General features: G+C 42.5%; 1 protein-coding gene across 3 annotated transcripts in view; it reads left to right on the top strand.

The window, feature by feature from the left end:
• The window catches only part of LOC308087534 (NACHT, LRR and PYD domains-containing protein 12-like), a 135,356-nt gene that overhangs the window by 83,806 nt on the left and 29,660 nt on the right, over positions 1 to 21,890 (top strand). For all 3 annotated transcript variants that reach the window (XM_080431469.1, XM_080431471.1, XM_080431470.1), the window contains exons 14-17: positions 1,640 to 1,810; positions 2,462 to 2,635; positions 2,716 to 2,871; positions 20,541 to 20,581. In XM_080431469.1, coding sequence (XP_080287595.1) covers positions 1,640 to 1,810; positions 2,462 to 2,635; positions 2,716 to 2,871; positions 20,541 to 20,581 — 542 coding nt within the window. The remainder of the gene's footprint in view (positions 1 to 1,639; positions 1,811 to 2,461; positions 2,636 to 2,715; positions 2,872 to 20,540; positions 20,582 to 21,890) is intronic.

A 21,890-nucleotide genomic window follows, 5' to 3' on the forward strand; every position in this document is an offset into this window, starting at 1 on the left:
GGGCCAATGACCGTGAAAATCGGTAGGAGGACAGAGAAAAGATGGGGCATCATATTCAAATGTCTCACCACCCGCGCAATCCACTTAGAGCTCCTCACAAACATGAGCGCGGACTCCTTTCTCATGTCACTCCGCCGATTTATAGCTCACAGGGGGAAGCCTCACGAACTCCGGTCCGATCGAGGAACAAACTTCATCGGAGGGAACCGGGAGCTACGGGAAGCCTACGAGAATATGAAGCCGGAATTGAGAGCGAAGATGGCCCCCCAACAAGTTGACTTCATATTCAATCCTCCCGCCTCCCCTCATTTCGGAGGATCATGGGAGAGGGAAGTAAGATCCGTGAAGACGATCCTCCGAGTGGTTTTAGGAACGCAAGTAGTTCCCGAAGAAGTTCTCTACACCGCCTTGACCGAGATAGAAGCCATCCTGAATTCCAGACCCCTAGGATACGTATCGTCTAACGTAGCAGACCTAGATCCAGTGACACCTAACGATCTCCTGATAGGGCGATCAGACCCCTCGTTGCCTCAAGTCACAGATCCTAGCCGACCAATTCTGGAAACGATACATAAAAAACTTCCTGCCCTCGTTGCAGCCACGACACAGGTGGCTCACAGAGAAAGAGAACATCGCCGTGGACACCCTCGTTCTGGTGATAGACCCTCAGCTCCCCAGAGCATTCTGGTCGGTAGGGAGAGTCAAGAGCGTCATACCCGGAAGAGACAACCGAGTGAGGGCCGCAGTGGTGCAGGTGGAAGGTCGCACCTACACAAGACCCGTAGCACGATTGATCAGGCTGCCCAAGCTACCAGAAGAAGCAACAGCCACCAAAGAAGAAATCGAAGTCAAGAAGGGCGGGAGAAAGAAACAATAACAGAATGCTGAACATCGTCGGACATCGTCCGATACTGTCATTTGTGATTCATGAGAGTATGGTCGCAACGAACGACCACCTCTCATGGGGGACTGTTACAAAGGACGGCGTTGTCCGGCACTACGCCGTATATGGACACATAGCGGTAGCGTGACGTCGCCTCACGTCATATCTTACCTATAAATATCGCGACTCCCAGACAGGACAGCGTCGGCAGTCATAAGTAGCAATAGCAATAATAGTAATAATACCTATATAAATATCAGGCCTTTTCACCATATCAAGGTGTGTGATTAAGGACCCATATCCGGGCCTCCCCGTCAAGCACTTGCGGCGGTCAATAGAACGTAGCCAGCCTATAAGAAATACAGTCCTTTAGAAGTAGTAGCAGAAACCTCTGTTACACCGCCCATTCAGCCCGGCTTCATTATCCTGGCTCGACACAGCCTGGCTTGACGAGGCCTAACTCGACAAAGTCGCTCCTTTTCAGCCTGGCTTGGCGTTCATGGAACGGAATAAACCAGGCTGTACGGACCCGACTTTGTCAAACCTGGATTTGACTTAAGCCCAGGATAATTTAATTCACCTTTCGTGTAATAGGCCCCAGGTGTATAGCTGGTGACAGTACAGTATGTATGAGAATATGATTTATTTATGATCCAGTTTCATGAACACAGTTATCAGAGCAGACGACAAAGATACTTAGATAATATGATAAGATAAGATGAGATAATATGTTCATATGTGTTTCTCTCCTTTCAGGCTGAATGGCTGTGCCCTCTCAGAGAGTTGCTGTGGAAATCTGGCCTCAGTTCTCTGTTCCAACTCAAGTCTTCATGAACTCGACTTGAGTCATAATGACTTGACCGATTCAGGGGTATCGCTGCTCCTTCCTGGACTTGAGAGTCAACAATGCAGACTGAAGATCCTCAGGTTAGATCAGTTCATGCTGATGTTATAACACATTTCCATTATGTTATAACTATAGAAATGTGATGATTTTCAGTTCTGTTTCTGTGTTAAACTTCTGTTTAATTTCTGGATAAATAACTTAGCTGCCCCCCACCCCCCACAATTACTCAATCGTTCTCATATAATAGCATTTGAAAACACGAGAGAAAAACGCATTTGAATGGTGATTCACTCTTTCGTTGTGTTTAAAGATAAAAATAATAATCTCTCATTCTCTCCAGTGCTCGCTCTCTGTCTTTAATAGTCTCTGAGAACCCCGCCCTTCCTAGCTCTGTCACCCTTAACCATAATAGAAGAAAAAAAAAACAGTAATCCACACATTTTAACACAATTTGGTGGTTGATGTTTTTTTTTGGGCTTGACGTAACAAACAAAAGGAAGGGAATAATATTGTAATATTGTAGTGTTAACCTGATCACAATGGAACACAGATTTTACCGCGTTCAGCTGGCATAGTGTACAAACATGTAACAGTAAGTGAATTGTTGCTAGTGGATAGGGCTAACACTGCTATAGGTTGAATTTTGATTTGTGTATTTGTGAGTGAGTATTCAGATTTGTGATCTATCTATCTATCTATCTATCTATCTATCTATCTATCTATTTTTTCAGGTTGAGACAAACTAACCTCACGGAGAAATGCTGTAAGGAATTATCATCACTTTTCAGTTCCAACTCATGTAGTCTGACAGAGTTGGATCTCAGTTCCAATGAGATACAGAATGCAGGTGTGAATCGGCTCTCTGTTGGACTGAAGAGTCCACACTGCACATTGGAGATTCTGAGGTGAATAATGTGTTTTCTCTCTGTGTGGATTTCTACGTGAATATCAGAAGCAATTTGTTAAAACGTTTTGTTCTCTGCAGGTTGTCACACTGTCTGGTCTCAGAGGAAGGCTTTTCTTGTCTGGCCTCAGCTCTGCGTTACAACCTCTCCCATCTGAAAGAGCTCGACCTGAGCTTCAATCGACCAGGAGACTCGGGAGGAGAGCAGCTGCTCTCTGTTGGACTGGCTACTCTCAAGTGAGTAGATTTGTGAAGTCATTCCATGTTGAAATGGTTTGTGAGAGATATTTTTGCAATAATAAACACCCGCATGCACAAATATAAATGCACCTTGTTGAGTAAAAACAATCACACCCAGTGATCATTAACTCATTGAGTGCCAATGACGTCTTTTGACGGCCATTTTCAGTGTGCCATTAGTGCCAATGACGTCTTTTGACGTCACAAAAAAAAAAAAAAAATTCAAAATATTTTTTTTTTAATTTTTTTTTATCTCAAAGGAACTAGGAGAAAACGATTTTCAAAAAGTTAATGCTCCATCCACTTCAATGTTAAAAAAGAAACGGAGAAAAAAATAACATTTTTCCATTTTGCCTAATGGTGGCACAGGGATCAGCAAGCTTGAAATAAGCCTGGCAGTGAATGAGTTAAGCTATATGAACTAGAGGAACAATGTTAAATCCCTGTCCATTAATTTCAAGGCAAACAGGAACATAGTGGGGTGGGGCTTAAGCAACTACAGGCTGTGTAAGAGCACCTAGCAAGTTTCGGAAGTTCAGCATGTTGGGAACTGGAGTTATGGCTGTTTAATGCCCAGCCAATAGGAACACAGAGGGGGCAGGGCTTAAGCAATTACATCCTGTCCCTATTGACCATCTAAATGCTCCTAGCAAGTTTCGGAAGTTTACCATGCTGGGTAAGTGGTTTTATGGCTGTTTAAAGGCCAGCCAATAGGAACACAGAGGGGGCGGGGTTTACTGAATTATAGCCTTCCCTATTGGCCGTCGAAGTGCTCCTAGCAAGTTTCGGAAGTTTACCATGCTGGGAACTGGAGTTATGGCTGTTTAATGCCCAGCCAATAGGAACACAGAGGGGGCAGGGCTTAAACAATTACATCCTGTCCCTTTGACCATCTAAATGCTCCTAGAAAGTTTCGGAAGTTTACCATGCTGGGTAAGTGGTTTTATGGCTGTTTAAAGGCCAGCCAATAGGAACACAGAGGGGGCGGGGCTTAATCAATTATAGCCTTCCCTATTGGCCGTCTAAGTGCAGCTAGCAAGTTTCTGAAGTTTAGCATGTTGGGAACTGGAATTATGTCTGTTTAAAGCCCAGCCAATAGGAACACAGAGGGGGCGGAGCAATTGTTCTGGCTGGCCCCCTGGGTGCCACACTTGGTCCCTGGTGTGGCTATTGTGATGGCAGATCCCTGACCAGTTTGGTGCCGATCGGAGCCACAGTGTGCCTCGCAGGTCCACATTTTAAGCGCGCGTGTGTGTGTGTGGGTGTGTGTGGGTGTGTGTGGGGGTGTGTGTGTGTGAGTTTGTGCGTGCACACATGCGCACTTCGCACGCACATGTGCTGAGCCAGCGTGTTTGTGTGTGCATGTCTTTAAGTGGCTCCTGCTTGTGTTGAATTAGTGTAACTGGTTGCAATCAACTGCATCTGTCAAATGTAGGAGAGGTTGGCACCACTCAAAAATCCATTGACCAGATCTGTAGGGGGTGCAGTGAAGTAACTAAAAAAAATTCTATCCGCTGGAATACTTTCTTTTCTGGACAAAAAGTGTATTTTAGACGGACGTAGGGGGGCTCAGAGTGTTCCCACCCACTAAGGAAAATAGTCTTTCAACATATTAAAACGGTCTTTGTTTTGATGAGTAGCGAAAGTGAGTAGCGAAAGTGTAATTTTTTTACTCCAGCCGAGAGGCTGCGCTACCAGGGGTATGCGGGCAACGGCTGAAAAGTCACATAGCTACTGTACTATCAGAGCAAGATCCATCCGTTCTGACCGCAGCCTTCGTTTGCTAACGAGAACAGGCTCTCAATCCACCGTCCCAAGCGCTGTCTGCGCTGATAGCCACAAGTTCACGTTGTAGCGACGTTGTTTTCATGTAAAATGCTGGGTATCGCTTCCTCTCTCGTTTGTGACCTGTCGTATATGGTCCATTGATCAGACAAGAACAACACTATTCCATAACTATTCCCTGAGTGCAAGAATATAACAAGAATCCAGTTTGAAAAGGGGTTTGTCCATAGAAATGTATTTATTTCCATAGACGTGACATCTGCGTTGCCAATCACAGAGTGTACTTGAATCACCAAAACATTGCACTTTATACAGACAGACATTTGACATAGGACCTTCCCCCTACACGACTGCTTCTGACCAGTCACAAACAAGCTTTTAAAAACAATAGACTTCTTGGCCAGCCTTTCTCAGTCAGCACAAGGAATTAGCATCCGCCTAGATTTAAACATGTGACAATTTATCTATAAAACTATACTTTTACACAAGCTCATATTATGAAATATTTGTTTAACATCTTATTATCTTCAAAATAAGCCCACTCACATATGTTTTCAACCTTGTATGAATGATTTAGACAAAAAGAGATATTTTACAATAACATGACATTATTCTTAGATTCAAGAAGAGAAATGACATACAACTAGCTGGTTTCTCCCCAACCACATTTGTTCATAATCAAACCAATCAAACTTTAGTAAGGACACATGGTCCATAGCAAATAAAAAAACATACAATACACAAACAACAGAGGCGGACATAGTCCACATTAAAATCACAGATTCATATACATACACGCCAATGGTTCCACAGTTTAGAAGAAAAACCTGACCGAGCTAAATAAAGGGTTATTCAGGATTAAAATGATGCTGTTGGCAGAATCAGACAGCCTACACATACATTTGTACATGAGGTTCCGCAGCACAGCGGAGCAGGTGGGTACACCGATACTAAGGAACATTTGGCTTGCACTGCTGAATCATGGCACTTTAAGCAGCAGTCTCATGCCATCATTATAAGCTACATTGAGTTTCTGCATACTGCTCTTTCTGTAGCGCCGCCACAAGTGGGCAGTGTACATACAGTCAGTACAGTGTACATACAGTCAGACAGACAGAAGAAAGACAGGAAATGATAGTTTACTGTCTTCTCTACTTCTTATAATCATGATATTACTCTTCTTTGCATTATAAATAATGTCACAGTCTGAGCCATATTGAGAGCAGACCCATAGTAACTGTTGAAGGCCAGCACTATATGGACAGAGGATTACCAAATCATTTGCGTACATCAGGTGGTTGATTATTTTGTTACCAACCCGACACCCTGTATCACAGCTGCTCAGCTGCTTAGATAGGTCATCCATATATAAATTAAAGAGCAAAGGAGAAAGAATACTTCCCTGTCCGACTCCATTATTTACTGTGAAATGAGCAGAAACACAGTTACCACATCTAATACACATGGTCTGATGTGCGTACCAGAAAACCAGGATTCTTACTAAAAATTTAGGGACCCCTCTGTTCTGTAATTTTTTGAACAGCTTTTCGTAATTAACACGATCAAAGGCTTTAGACAAATCAATAAAACATGTAAAAATGGTGGTATTTTGTCCGTTATATAAATCTAAAATTTCCTTTAAGGCAAATATACACATATCTGTGCTATGTTTAGGTTTAAAACCGAACTGGTTGTCAGAGGTCAGGATAAACCTCTCCAATTTGTTCAGTATAGTTCTCTCTAAGACCTTAGATAAAATACTGGCCAGGGCTATTGGTCGGTAGTTATCTGAGCTGTTCAATTTCCCAGATTTGTCTTTAATGATAGGCACTAATAAAACAGATAAAAGGGACTTTGGTAAAACACCATGAATTAAAAACCCAGTGAAACAGATAGCAAGTAAGGGACATAGTTTTCTGCCTGCATACTTTAAATGCTCAGCAGATATCTTCCATACCACACACTTTATTGTCTTTCAGCATCCTGACTGCATCTTAAACTTCTAGTGAGGGGATAGTCACAGCCTCATCATTATTAACAATGTTTCCCCCTACGAAGGAGTTGCTTTGCACGCAATTGAACAGTTCATAATAATGTTTCTGCCACAACTGAGCAATCTCCTCTGGGCCAGTTACACCATCAATATTTGTTGGTAAAGATGTTCTACAGTTATTCAGTACTTTGATTTCTTTCCTGAAGTCATTTGTGTCATGGTTTTGTAACTTATTTGCCAGAGAGTCAGCCCTGATGGTATTTCCGTTTCTTTTAATGAAACGCAGAGCATATTTAAAATTTGCATTTGCCTTTTTTTTTGTTCAAATAAAGGACCATGTTTATGTCTGCCTGACTCAACCCAGGCTTTGAAAGCCCTTCTTGCCTCAGCATGCAGTTCACCCACATACTCATTCCACCCTGGCTTAACCTTGTACATCTTGGTCCTGTGTTTATACAGAGGCCTGCTGGACATAAGGAGGGACTCTACAATGCAGTCATACATTGTACATAGCTCAATGCTATGTTGGGGATTCTTACAGTTAACATCACTGCACACAGCAGAACATATGCAGTGATCCAACCAAGAGGTTGTGTGCCACGCCTCACTGATGTAACTGTAGCTGTCATCAGGCAACAACAGCTTACTAGAGATAATCAAGCCACTGTCAGAGCAGAACTGCTTTAAATGTTTGGCAAATGAGGAGTTGACATCAGAAATATCTGCATTCATATCACTATACTATATATATGCATGTGGACGAATTGTCCTCTATAAAAGACATAACACAGGCCCATCTGTTAAGATATTCATCTTCATCGTGTGAGCATTCATAAGGTGTATATATATTCAAAATTATGAACTTTTTATCACCACAATTGAATTCAATGCCTATGGCCCAGTCAACATCCAGTCTCACCACATTAACCAGCTGGTCATACTTTTTATTCCATAAAATGGCAACCCCTCCAGGTATTCTACCACAAACTATTTTATTACTCAAGTCAGTAGTAGATTCCCCTGCCCCATGAAAGTCTTTATGCAGTGAATTTAGTCTCTCCAGGTCCTGCTTGGCTAAAAATGTCTCTTGAACACATAGTACATCGCAGGTTTCCAGTATTTTATCAACCACAAAACGGCGTGATTTATCTGCTTCACTGTGCCCAACACGCAGTCCTCGCGCATTGTATGATACAACATGTACGTTCATTTAGATTGAATCGACCCGGACCCCCGCCGGCTGTTGCTCTCATGTAGAGCTACAGGTGTAATGACAGTCACAGAACGCTGCTGCAGATCAGCCCCCCCCCCCTTCCTGATCCGCGGGCCGCGCTCAGCGCGCTGTCACTGTTGACTCTGGGTGTACGAGCCTCAAAATAGCGACGAACATGTATTCCATCTGGCCAAAGCTGTGGATCTTACATATCAGCAACTTCGTTGCATTCAGCAGTGACCTGAAATGAGCTGAATCTATTGCGGGTCGAGTCAATTTTACGACATGTCACGGGTTTGCCTAACTTTTCAGACATATGAGCACATAAAGTATCAGCCTCAAGCCTCATACTTGTGTACTTAATACAAAATAAGCTTTTACTGTAAAATAAGAATAATTGCATGAATCCAATTTGAGTCTGCATGACTTTTACCTTAAAGGTTTAATGACATTCACTTTTACACCACATTCAAAGTCTTTGTCCTGATCCTTCAAAAGTGTACAAAAAGTTGTAAGTGAAAATTCCATTCCAGTGATCCATGGCAGGTGTTTTTCTCTCACATTTCTAAAGCCTTTTCAACTGCAATGAAAAAAGAAATATTTGCCTGCGGGTGTCGCTGGTGAGGGATTTTGCCTGTCAATCATCGCCTCTGCTCCGCCCCCCCCCCCAAAGGAAAGGATAGGGGAGGGGCGAGGAGGAGAGTGGGCGGGATTAATCGACTGTGACCTCACTGTCGAAGGGCCAAGCTCAGATTACTTTTCAGCCTAATTATTCAGAAAAACCCAGACCACAGAAAATCCACTGAATGTTCTAAGTTCAGGTTTTTTGGGTGTAATTGAGGTCATAAAACCCCAAATAAAACATTGAAAATAAAAAAAGTGAAAATGAATGTCATGATACCTTTAACCCCACTTCCTGGGGACAAGCTGGGAGCTTCTGCTCCAGGACAAAGGCCAGGATCTTCAGGGTGTGACTGATTAAATCAAAATGCAAAAACATACATCAGTACTCAAATCTAGCTTTCTCAGCCTCTTATCTCAAATCGGTCACAACCTCACCTGAAAATTCCCACACTGTTATTAACCAATAATAAATGATAATATTACTTTAGATTTCCTAATCCATGTTTAATAGATACTTTTAGTCCTGGATATACCATAGACCCATTGCAGTTCTTTGAAAAAAATCACCGCTTTATGTCTGTGCGTTCCTGCCTTGTGCCTGTTTTTGCTTCAGTGTACCACGGTGTCACACAGGGACCACAGCTGACCTTCAAACCCACTCCACGTTGCATCAGTGACGCGTTGTGGGCTTGCAGATCAGCTGAGGCGGAGCTACAGCTCAACTGCACTGCATGTTGAGGGGACGGCTGTGCTGTGTGACAGAGAGAGGCAGAGAAGCTCCTCTACATTACAGACAGACAATGTAACATAAAGACTTACGCGGTTGTCATAATTATTAAAGTTTCCTAAACGTAACTTTCAAGTGAAGTTTATGGGGCTAAAGGGAGGGAGGAGTCTTGTCTGCCTCTGTGCTGAACCAACGTGGTGTCTCAGCTGACCAGACACACATACACACACACACATTTAACATCTTTATTTGCGTTCACATTTTAACAATAAATTCTTGCACACAAACAATAGTAGATGCACAAACTTGGAAAAAACTCAACGACAAGTATTTCAGAAAACAGATCACGGGTACAGGAAGCATCGCCTCCTCCATGTATGGCGACTGCCAATTATCACAGACATTGAACAGAATTTTGCCAATGCCTTAGCTTTTGGCTTGGGCATTCCTGCAATCTGCAGGCCTCTCACAACTGATTTATGGACATTACCGAGGCTTCCAAATATGAACACAAGGAGTTTACATTTGTAACCAAGCTGCATGATAGCATCCTTAAGACGTTGGTACTTAAGCACCTTGGTAAGGAATGCCTCTTCCAGGCTGTGATCAAATGTACATGCCACTTCCAAAATGGTCATTTCTCTACTGTCCTCATCAACAACAACAACATCTGGTGTATTAGCTGTGACATCTGAAAAGGCATCATTTTCATTATTGCGCATGAACATGGCAGTTGAAACACAAGAGTGCTTATACATTTTGGCAGATGATGAAACATATGAACTTATGTCCTTAGCAGATGATGAAACATATGAACTTATGTCCTTAGCTAATAGGTCAACAATTCTGTCATGCCTAGCAATGTACATTCCCTTATATACATGGCAGCCGTTCAGAATATGTGACAGAGTTTCAGTAATTGGAGTGTGGTCATGGTGCAGACAATGAGGAGGAAACGTATTAGGAACCACAGAGAGAGATTGAGTCTGGTTGGGAGGATCTGTAATCTGGCTTTGACTGTAAAGGTGATTATATCCTCATCAACTGCATAATTTTTTAATATTGTGTGAGAGACGGTGTGATATGCAGGAGGAAGGCAAGCTAGCTTTCCTTGTAGTTTTAAACCAGTCCAGTGTTGTTGTTGGTTCTGCTGTTGTAACATTACAAGGTACCTCAGTGCATTAACTGGTGATAAATGATGTTCTTTATCAATAACAGTAGCCCTTACTGAGATCCTACAGTTGGTAATAATGTCCTCAGAGACTGCTACAGTGTCTGAGTCAGGTCGGACCCAGTGTATGGATACTCCGGTTCTCGCACAGAGGTCATTGAGGTCAGGCCAATCTGACGACACCCCGAACCCAGTAGCATGTGAGTCCATTTTAAGGTTGGGCTTTCTTTTGAACCCCAGGAAACTTGGCTCGCCCTCTCTTGCCAGGGGCACTTTACGCTGTTTCATATCTAGAAACAGCGAAGATCTAGCAAGTTCCCTGACAGTCTTGTCATCACTGTTTAGCATGCTTAGCAGGTGAGCCAGCCTTGTGGCATTATATATCCACTCCACATTTGGGACGCCAAACCCACCCCCCTGTTTGGACTGGAAAATAATGTCTCTGGTGGAGTGGGTGTTAAGTCCAAACCACTTCCTAACAAAATGAACTATTTTGTCGTTTAGTTCACTAAGTGTTTTGCATGTTAGGTGAACGTTGGAGAAGAGATGTTGAATTCTGGACAGGGCAACCTGCCTGATAGCCTCCAACTTCATTAGCAGTGGCAGCGGTGAAGCATCAATCAGGTTCAGCCTGGCTATAAACTCAGTCATGATGTATTCAACCTGTTCTTTCCATTCTCCAGCTATGTTAAATCTATGACCTAAGTAGTTGTATGTCCTATGCAGGTCATACACACTAATCGGTTCTGAGTTGATGGTAAATTCAGGACTCTTGTCAGTCTTAGATTTATACCAGCGGTTGCCGCCACTAGGTCTCTGGTGAAGAACAGCACACTTGGAGTGTTTTGCTTATAAACCGGACCAGTCTAGAAATGCGTCTGTTCTAGAGAGCATATTCTTAATAACACTCTCTTCCCGAGATGCTAACTGTACGTCATCCGCATAACCTTTACTTTACTTTATTTGTTTATTTAGACAGGACAGAGCATATTAATGAACGTCACATGAACGTAAATACACCGGATTTAGCAAAGATGCTAATTTTCATCCGCAGTCCTCACACAAAACAGAAAAACAGAAAAACAATAACATCAGAAAACAGACAAACGGTGAAATACAATTACATTACATCACATAGCCTAAAAAAAACTAAAATATGATCACAAATGGTTGCAGCTTTGGTTTTCAAGCAACCATCTTTTCACATTGAATTTAAAAGATGGAAATGTAGCACAATCCCTTATATGTAGAGGAAGGCCATTCCATGCTACACAACCCTGTACTGAGAGGACATTTTGAGCACCTTGGTAAGGAATGCCTCTTCCAGGCTGTGATCAAATGTACATGCCACTTCCAAAATGGTCATTTCTCTACTGTCCTCATCAACAACAACAACATCTGGTGTATTAGCTGTGACATCTGAAAAGGCATCATTTTCATTATTGCGCATGAACATGGCAGTTGAAACACAAGAGTGCTTATACATTTTGGCAGATGATGAAACATATGAACTTATGTCCTTAGCAGATGATGAAACATATGAACTTATGTCCTTAGCTAATAGGTCAACAATTCTGTCATGCCTAGCAATGTACATTCCCTTATATACATGGCAGCCGTTCAGAATATGTGACAGAGTTTCAGTAATTGGAGTGTGGTCATGGTGCAGACAATGAGGAGGAAACGTATTAGGAACCACAGAGAGAGATTGAGTCTGGTTGGGAGGATCTGTAATCTGGCTTTGACTGTAAAGGTGATTATATCCTCATCAACTGCATAATTTTTTAATATTGTGTGAGAGACGGTGTGATATGCAGGAGGAAGGCAAGCTAGCTTTCCTTGTAGTTTTAAACCAGTCCAGTGTTGTTGTTGGTTCTGCTGTTGTAACATTACAAGGTACCTCAGTGCATTAACTGGTGATAAATGATGTTCTTTATCAATAACAGTAGCCCTTACTGAGATCCTACAGTTGGTAATAATGTCCTCAGAGACTGCTACAGTGTCTGAGTCAGGTCGGACCCAGTGTATGGATACTCCGGTTCTCGCACAGAGGTCATTGAGGTCAGGCCAATCTGACGACACCCCGAACCCAGTAGCATGTGAGTCCATTTTAAGGTTGGGCTTTCTTTTGAACCCCAGGAAACTTGGCTCGCCCTCTCTTGCCAGGGGCACTTTACGCTGTTTCATATCTAGAAACAGCGAAGATCTAGCAAGTTCCCTGACAGTCTTGTCATCACTGTTTAGCATGCTTAGCAGGTGAGCCAGCCTTGTGGCATTATATATCCACTCCACATTTGGGACGCCAAACCCACCCCCCTGTTTGGACTGGAAAATAATGTCTCTGGTGGAGTGGGTGTTAAGTCCAAACCACTTCCTAACAAAATGAACTATTTTGTCGTTTAGTTCACTAAGTGTTTTGCATGCTAGGTGAACGTTGGAGAAGAGATGTTGAATTCTGGACAGGGCAACCTGCCTGATAGCCTCCAACTTCATTAGCAGTGGCAGCGGTGAAGCATCAATCAGGTTCAGCCTGGCTATAAACTCAGTCATGATGTATTCAACCTGTTCTTTCCATTCTCCAGCTATGTTAAATCTATGACCTAAGTAGTTGTATGTCCTATGCAGGTCATACACACTAATCGGTTCTGAGTTGATGGTAAATTCAGGACTCTTGTCAGTCTTAGATTTATACCAGCGGTTGCCGCCACTAGGTCTCTGGTGAAGAACAGCACACTTGGAGTGTTTTGCTTATAAACCGGACCAGTCTAGAAATGCGTCTGTTCTAGAGAGCATATTCTTAATAACACTCTCTTCCCGAGATGCTAACTGTACGTCATCCGCATAACCTTTACTTTACTTTATTTGTTTATTTAGACAGGACAGAGCATATTAATGAACGTCACATGAACGTAAATACACCGGATTTAGCAAAGATGCTAATTTTCATCCGCAGTCCTCACACAAAACAGAAAAACAGAAAAACAATAACATCAGAAAACAGACAAACGGTGAAATACAATTACATTACATCACATAGCCTAAAAAAAACTAAAATATGATCACAAATGGTTGCAGCTTTGGTTTTCAAGCAACCATCTTTTCACATTGAATTTAAAAGATGGAAATGTAGCACAATCCCTTATATGTAGAGGAAGGCCATTCCATGCTACACAACCCTGTACTGAGAGGACATTTTGAGCACCTTGGTAAGGAATGCCTCTTCCAGGCTGTGATCAAATGTACATGCCACTTCCAAAATGGTCATTTCTCTACTGTCCTCATCAACAACAACAACATCTGGTGTATTAGCTGTGACATCTGAAAAGGCATCATTTTCATTATTGCGCATGAACATGGCAGTTGAAACACAAGAGTGCTTATACATTTTGGCAGATGATGAAACATATGAACTTATGTCCTTAGCAGATGATGAAACATATGAACTTATGTCCTTAGCTAATAGGTCAACAATTCTGTCATGCCTAGCAATGTACATTCCCTTATATACATGGCAGCCGTTCAGAATATGTGACAGAGTTTCAGTAATTGGAGTGTGGTCATGGTGCAGACAATGAGGAGGAAACGTATTAGGAACCACAGAGAGAGATTGAGTCTGGTTGGGAGGATCTGTAATCTGGCTTTGACTGTAAAGGTGATTATATCCTCATCAACTGCATAATTTTTTAATATTGTGTGAGAGACGGTGTGATATGCAGGAGGAAGGCAAGCTAGCTTTCCTTGTAGTTTTAAACCAGTCCAGTGTTGTTGTTGGTTCTGCTGTTGTAACATTACAAGGTACCTCAGTGCATTAACTGGTGATAAATGATGTTCTTTATCAATAACAGTAGCCCTTACTGAGATCCTACAGTTGGTAATAATGTCCTCAGAGACTGCTACAGTGTCTGAGTCAGGTCGGACCCAGTGTATGGATACTCCGGTTCTCGCACAGAGGTCATTGAGGTCAGGCCAATCTGACGACACCCCGAACCCAGTAGCATGTGAGTCCATTTTAAGGTTGGGCTTTCTTTTGAACCCCAGGAAACTTGGCTCGCCCTCTCTTGCCAGGGGCACTTTACGCTGTTTCATATCTAGAAACAGCGAAGATCTAGCAAGTTCCCTGACAGTCTTGTCATCACTGTTTAGCATGCTTAGCAGGTGAGCCAGCCTTGTGGCATTATATATCCACTCCACATTTGGGACGCCAAACCCACCCCCCTGTTTGGACTGGAAAATAATGTCTCTGGTGGAGTGGGTGTTAAGTCCAAACCACTTCCTAACAAAATGAACTATTTTGTCGTTTAGTTCACTAAGTGTTTTGCATGCTAGGTGAACGTTGGAGAAGAGATGTTGAATTCTGGACAGGGCAACCTGCCTGATAGCCTCCAACTTCATTAGCAGTGGCAGCGGTGAAGCATCAATCAGGTTCAGCCTGGCTATAAACTCAGTCATGATGTATTCAACCTGTTCTTTCCATTCTCCAGCTATGTTAAATCTATGACCTAAGTAGTTGTATGTCCTATGCAGGTCATACACACTAATCGGTTCTGAGTTGATGGTAAATTCAGGACTCTTGTCAGTCTTAGATTTATACCAGCGGTTGCCGCCACTAGGTCTCTGGTGAAGAACAGCACACTTGGAGTGTTTTGCTTATAAACCGGACCAGTCTAGAAATGCGTCTGTTCTAGAGAGCATATTCTTAATAACACTCTCTTCCCGAGATGCTAACTGTACGTCATCCGCATAACCTTTACTTTACTTTATTTGTTTATTTAGACAGGACAGAGCATATTAATGAACGTCACATGAACGTAAATACACCGGATTTAGCAAAGATGCTAATTTTCATCCGCAGTCCTCACACAAAACAGAAAAACAGAAAAACAATAACATCAGAAAACAGACAAACGGTGAAATACAATTACATTACATCACATAGCCTAAAAAAAACTAAAATATGATCACAAATGGTTGCAGCTTTGGTTTTCAAGCAACCATCTTTTCACATTGAATTTAAAAGATGGAAATGTAGCACAATCCCTTATATGTAGAGGAAGGCCATTCCATGCTACACAACCCTGTACTGAGAGGACATTTTGACCGAAGGTTGTTTGCCGGTGCGGCACTTCACAATCTCCTCGAGTGGTTGCTCTGGTACTGATTCCTCTTTCAGGCTTCCTTTTAATGAATTATTTTAAAAGTACCAAAAGCATCGCGAAAGTCCAGGAAGACAGAATAGAATTTGCAAGACTCATGTTTAAAATCATCGATCCCAGTTTTAAGACAAAATACATGTTCATTCATCCCTTGTCTGTTGATGTATGCCTTCTGCTTTGATGACAAGATGTCATTGTCTATCAGCCAGGGAAGCACACGAGACAGGATACATTTCATGAACACTTTGTAGATGGTGGGGAGCAAAGAAATATCCCTCCATGTTGATGGATCATCAGGTACATTGTCTTTTTTTGGGATACGGTGAATCATGGCTCCTTTCCAGGACTCAGGCACTCTCTTATTGTCCAGGCAGACATTGAAAATAGATGTTATTTTTTCACATGACTGTGCGGTCTTAAGGCTTTCATAAGTTACCCCATCTATGCCACTAGCCCTGTCATTTGGTAGGCTGTGTAAAACAGACTCTACTTCATTAAGTGAAAAGTGGGTGGTGTTAGGAAAGTTTTCAGGTTGTGCTGGTTGCAGGCTATTATTCCAGGGTGGTAATGGGAGTGGATCACTGATCAGTGTTTGGCTGAGACATTTATTTTCATAATGGGTTTTGTCCATTGTGACGTCACTGGGGCAGGGAGGCGGGTCGGGATATTCACTGTCATTTAAAATGATCTGGATCGCTTTAGAACGTCTGTGCTGCCACAAGAAAGCAAGTTTGTTCCTACTCACTCTTTTGTGGCGCTCCCGAGTTGTACTGGAGCTGAGCTGGGGCTGTATCGTGTCACGTACAAAACACAGTTGCCCCTCGATCCATTCGGCAGCGGTAGATGGGCTCAGAACCTCAGGGAGTGGATCCTTGAGAGGAAACTTTTTCAGAATCCGCGTCGCATATTTCAGCAGCGCGAAGCCCAGCTGATTTCCTCCTCGGCTCGTTGTGAATATGCCGTTCTTAAAAAACACACCATTCAATAACGTTATAAGGCGTATCCATTTCGCCGGGTCTTCAGAAGCCGCGAAGCGCCTCTCTTGCAGTCGTCAGGTGTTGAGTCCAACTCTGAAGGCCCTCTCGCTGTCCTGGAAGGCCGTCCACTGCTCATCAGACAGGGGGTGTTGGTACTCCGTAAAGTCCGTTTCCACTGGCAGCCTGCCCGCCAGATGTTTCAAGGCGGAGTCGGCTTGCTCCGGTAGCTCGTAGATCCTCCCGCAGAGCAACGCTTTTATTGAAAGCGAGCCTCATTACGGTGATCAGAAACATTGTCAGATAGAGCTTTCCAAGCATTGCACTCATCTTCTACATTAACACACACACACACACACAGATCGGAGTAATTAGCCCTGTTTTAAAAACCTCTGGCACTGTGTGTTAAAGACAGGCTTTTATGCGATCAGCTCACGTAATGTAAACAACTTTGGGAAGTCATGTGATATAGTAATTGAGAACCTACAGTTCAGAGTTGATATGGATGCCTGAATTCTTCTCATATTTACAAAACAATTTTAGCTCTGACTTTTTGGTAAATGTTAGAAAAGTATATGAAGACTCTGAATCTGGTGGGTAATTTTTGCGGCGATGACCTGTATGTGTTGGGTGGGGTTACAAATGCAGGGGCAAGAATGTGATATCAACTGAACAATGACAATAATAATAATGTTATTATGAGCAATTCCTGAGGGGACACCAAAAGTAGTGCTGTAACACATAGGGCCCTATTTTGTGCCCAAGTCGCGCTACCCACTATTTGGGGGTTTAGCATGGCGTGTAGCAACTCATAATTGCTACATTGCCAAGTTGCTATCTTCCGACACCAGACTTAACACATTGATTGCCAAGATCGCATTGATGCGTTCTTTCAAATCCATCGCTTGCTTGCCGCAATTCAAAAGAACGCATTGATGCGTTCTTTTGAATTTTCATTGTTTAATCTTGCGCGGCTCTGTTTATTTTTCATCAGAACTTTCGTTTTCCGCTTACGTCACACTCACCCGGAGCCGGATGTATAACGCAGATTTAGTTTCCGGGTCACATTGTTTTTCTCCGGTCATTTTCAGCCAGAATAGGGAAAAACACGGTTTTTCACACGGTATAAAAAACGAACGGACAGCTCAACTTCTATTTTCTTTGGTCCGGGTGACTAACAGTCATCGTCGTCGTGTATCACATCGTTTTCAGGCCGATCAGAGGATCAGGGATTGTTGAAAACGTCACATCCGGTGTATGACCTGATGTGACGTGGGCTTGTTTGGGAGGGGGCGAGCGAGGTGATCAATGTGTGGATTTGCTGCTCTCTACTGGTGGAACTGTCGTATGTGTTTAAAACCGCAATCAGACAATTTATTTGAATGAAAAATTACAAAATTAAAAAATTAAAAAACACGCAAATTGCTGGCACAGGAGTGAGTACATTATGAATAAACTCTGGCAGTCAATGTGTTACACTGTTACATTATGCATAGGTGTGGTTTGGCCGTTACATTAATAGTCTATTTAGGAGACCAGAAGTAGGTCTTGAAGAACAAGTTTGTTCACAGTACGGTAGTACAGTCAAAAAGCTTTGTTAAAAGGATAACACAAATAGCCCTTGTTTCCATTGTGGTCCAATGTGTGCTACACAGAGCCAGAGCCATCACAGTGTCTATGTGTGAGTGTGTACATGTGTCATATAATACATGTGTGTCTATGTGTGAGTGTGTACATGTGTCATATAATACATGTGTGTCTGTGTGATTGTGTACATGTGTCATATAATACACATGTGTCTATGTGTGATTGTGTACATGTGTCATATAATACACGTGTGTCTATGTGTGATTGTGTATGTGTCTGTCAGGATCTGTCTCCTTGTACTTGTATTGTGTAGTTGTTCCTAGTGTTTCCTGTCTGCCCTAGTGTTTGCTACCTGTCATGTCTCACCTCCCTGTGATTACTTGTTTCTACACCTGTGTCCTGTTAGTCTTCCAGCCAATCCCTGTGTTGATTGTCTTTGAGTTTCACATGTGTCTAGTTTAGTCTGTGTCTATTTAAGCCCTGTGGTTGTGGGTGTTCCCTTGTCAGGTTATAGCCATTGTTACAGTGTTCCTGCCTGTGTCTGTCCTGCTGTAAACCTGTTAAGTATTAATAAAATACATTGCATTAGACTTCCTGCTTGCATTGGTCTGCTTCGTTCTGCTTCGCCTTGCACCGTGACAGTGTCATATAATACATGTGTCTATGTGTGAGTGTGTACATGTGTCATATAATACATGTGTGTCTGAGTGTGTACATGTGTCATATAATACATTATGTGTCTATGTGTGAGTGTGTACATGTGTCATATAATACATGTGTGTATGTGTGAGTGTGTACATGTGTCATATAATACATGTGTGTGTGAGTGTGTACATGTGTCATATAATACATGTGTGTGTGAGTGTGTACATGTGTCATATAATACATGTGTGTATGTGTGAGTGTGTACATGTGTCATATAATACATGTGTGTCTGAGTGTGTACATGTGTCATATAATACATTATGTGTCTATGTGTGAGTGTGTACATGTGTCATATAATACATGTGTGTATGTGTGAGTGTGTACATGTGTCATATAATACATGTGTGTGTGAGTGTGTACATGTGTCATATAATACATGTGTGTCTGAGTGTGTCATATAATACATGTGTGTCTATGTGTGAGTGTGTACATGTGTCATATAATACATGTGTGTCTATGTGTGAGTGTGTACATGTGTCATATAATACATGTGTGTCTATGTGTGAGTGTGTACATGTGTCATATAATACATGTGTGTCTATGTGTGAGTGTGTACATGTGTCATATAATACATGTGTGTCTATGTGTGAGTGTGTACATGTGTCATATAATACATGTGTGTCTATGTGTGAGTGTGTACATGTGTCATATAATACATGTGTGTCTATGTGTGAGTGTGTACATGTGTCATATAATACATGTGTGTCTATGTGTGAGTGTGTACATGTGTCATATAATACATCTGTTTCCAGTGCAGTGTTGATTTCGTCGACTAAAAGATGTTGGTTGACCTTTTTTCACTGACAAAAACTAAATAAAAACTAAACAAAAGTTATGACTAAAATTAAGACTAAATATACTGACAATTTCGTCAACAAATAAAAACTAAAATGTTAGTGAGAGATCTAGTGGAGAAGAGATCCAGTAGATCTAAAAGACAAGTCATGTTATGCTTGTTTGTGCTCGGTTGTTGCGCTTTGAAAATAGCAGATCTCACAATCGGCTATTTTCGGAGCACAACCAAGTGTAAGATCAGCCATCAGGAAGCCATCAAGGCACCGCCAACATACATTTTAGACGACTAAATCAACTGTACATTTAGTCGACTAAAACTAGACTAATAGTAAAACATTTCAGATGACTAAAATATGACTAAACTAAATGGAATTTGATTCAAAAGACTATGACTAAAACTGAATCATAATTTGCTGTCAAAATCAACACTAGTCCAGTGCTTCATTTATAAATTATTAGGTGCTGGAGCTCATGAACCAGAAGTCAGTTTTGCCACCGCCATATGAATCCATGATATTTTCATGAGCAACACGTTTTTAACCACTACTCAGTGACTTTTGTCAGGAACATAGTCACAGAACACAGACAGATACGTCAGTTCACTCTTGTAGTGTTTTTTCCTCTCAATTTAATTTCATCCACGGTCCTTTTCCATTGCAGGAAGGGACATTGAGGGGAAATGTGAAAACTGAATTCATAATAAATAGTCTAAATAAAGACGTATTGCATTGTATGTGCATGTGAGGTGACGGAACGCCTTCTAGAGGTACTGGAGCGCAGGAGGCAGGTTCCTGAGCCGAGCTCCGGCATTAATTAAGCTGTGTGTGTGTGTGTGTGTGTGTGTGTCTGTGTGTGTCTGTGTCTGTGTCTGTGTCTGTGTCTGTGTGTGTGTGTGTGTGTGTGTGTGTGTGTGTGTGTGTGTGTGTTTCATTCCTACAGGTTGGATCAAGAAGAACATTCACCTCAACTCCTTAAAACATGTGAGTACAGTAATATGATATTACTTTATTATTACCCTTTCACTGTACAGTAATACGATACCATACAATATATTACTTTATTATTACCCTTTTCACTGAAATCTGTCACAGCAGCCATATAAAAAATAACAATGACACACACACACACACACACACACACACACACACACACACACACACACACACACACACACACACACACAACATGAATGTTCTACTGGTCCTTGGCCAGATTAAAAAATGAGCCTCAAAATCGACTGATGAACAAAGGACTTCTATTTACTGACCTTATTGAGTTTTAGAACGTTATGCCTCTTTAGAAGGTAGCAGTGGGACGTGCAGCGAGGACCTCCCTAGAGAGACGCTTGGGAGGCATCCGTACTAGATGCCTGAACCACCTAAGCTGCTCCTTTCCAAGTGAAGGAGCAGCGGTTCAGTCTCTCTCGGGTGACTGAACTTCTCACTCTATCTTAAGGCAGTGGTCCTCAACCTTTTCAGGCCACGACCCCCCAAATTAATCATATTTGAACTGGGGGACCCCCACACTGATAAGCATTGTTGAGGCATTACATTTTTGCCTCTTTCTTATATTATTTGACAATAGTGTTAGGGTTAGAGTAGTTCCGGAGAAGCGGATTGAGTGGCCCTGTCTTTCCCTCAGAGGACTGACCGTGGGTACAGTAGCTACTGGGACGTAAGTCTGTCTGTCACTCAGAGGACTGACCGTGGGTACAGTAGCTACTGGGACGTAAGTCTGTCTTTCCCTCAGAGGACTGACCGTGGGTACAGTAGCTACTGGGACATAAGTCTGTCTGTCCCTCAGAGGACTGACCGTGGGTACAGTAGCTACTGGGACGTAAGTCTGTCTTTCCCTCAGAGGACTGACCGTGGGTACAGTAGCTACTGGGACGTAAGTCTGTCTTTCCCTCAGAGGACTGACCGTGGGTACAGTAGCTACTGGGACGTAAGTCTGTCTTTCCCTCAGAGGACTGACCGTGGGTACAGTAGCTACTGGGACGTAAGTCTGTCTTTCCCTCAGAGGACTGACCGTGGGTACAGTAGCTACTGGGACGTAAGTCTGTCTTTCCCTCAGAGGACTGACCGTGGGTACAGTAGCTACTGAGACGTAAGTTGGGTCTTTCCCTAAGAGGACTGACCGTGGGTACAGTAGCTACTGGGACATAAGTCTGTCTTTCCCTCAGAGGACTGACCGTGGGTACAGTAGCTACTGAGACGTAAGTTGGGTCTTTCCCTAAGAGGACTGACCGTGGGTACAGTAGCTACTGGGACATAAGTCTGTCTGTCCCTC

This window comes from Gymnoscopelus braueri (genome assembly GCF_963280865.1).
Source record: "Gymnoscopelus braueri genome assembly, chromosome: 1".
Classification (NCBI taxonomy): domain Eukaryota; kingdom Metazoa; phylum Chordata; class Actinopteri; order Myctophiformes; family Myctophidae; genus Gymnoscopelus; species Gymnoscopelus braueri.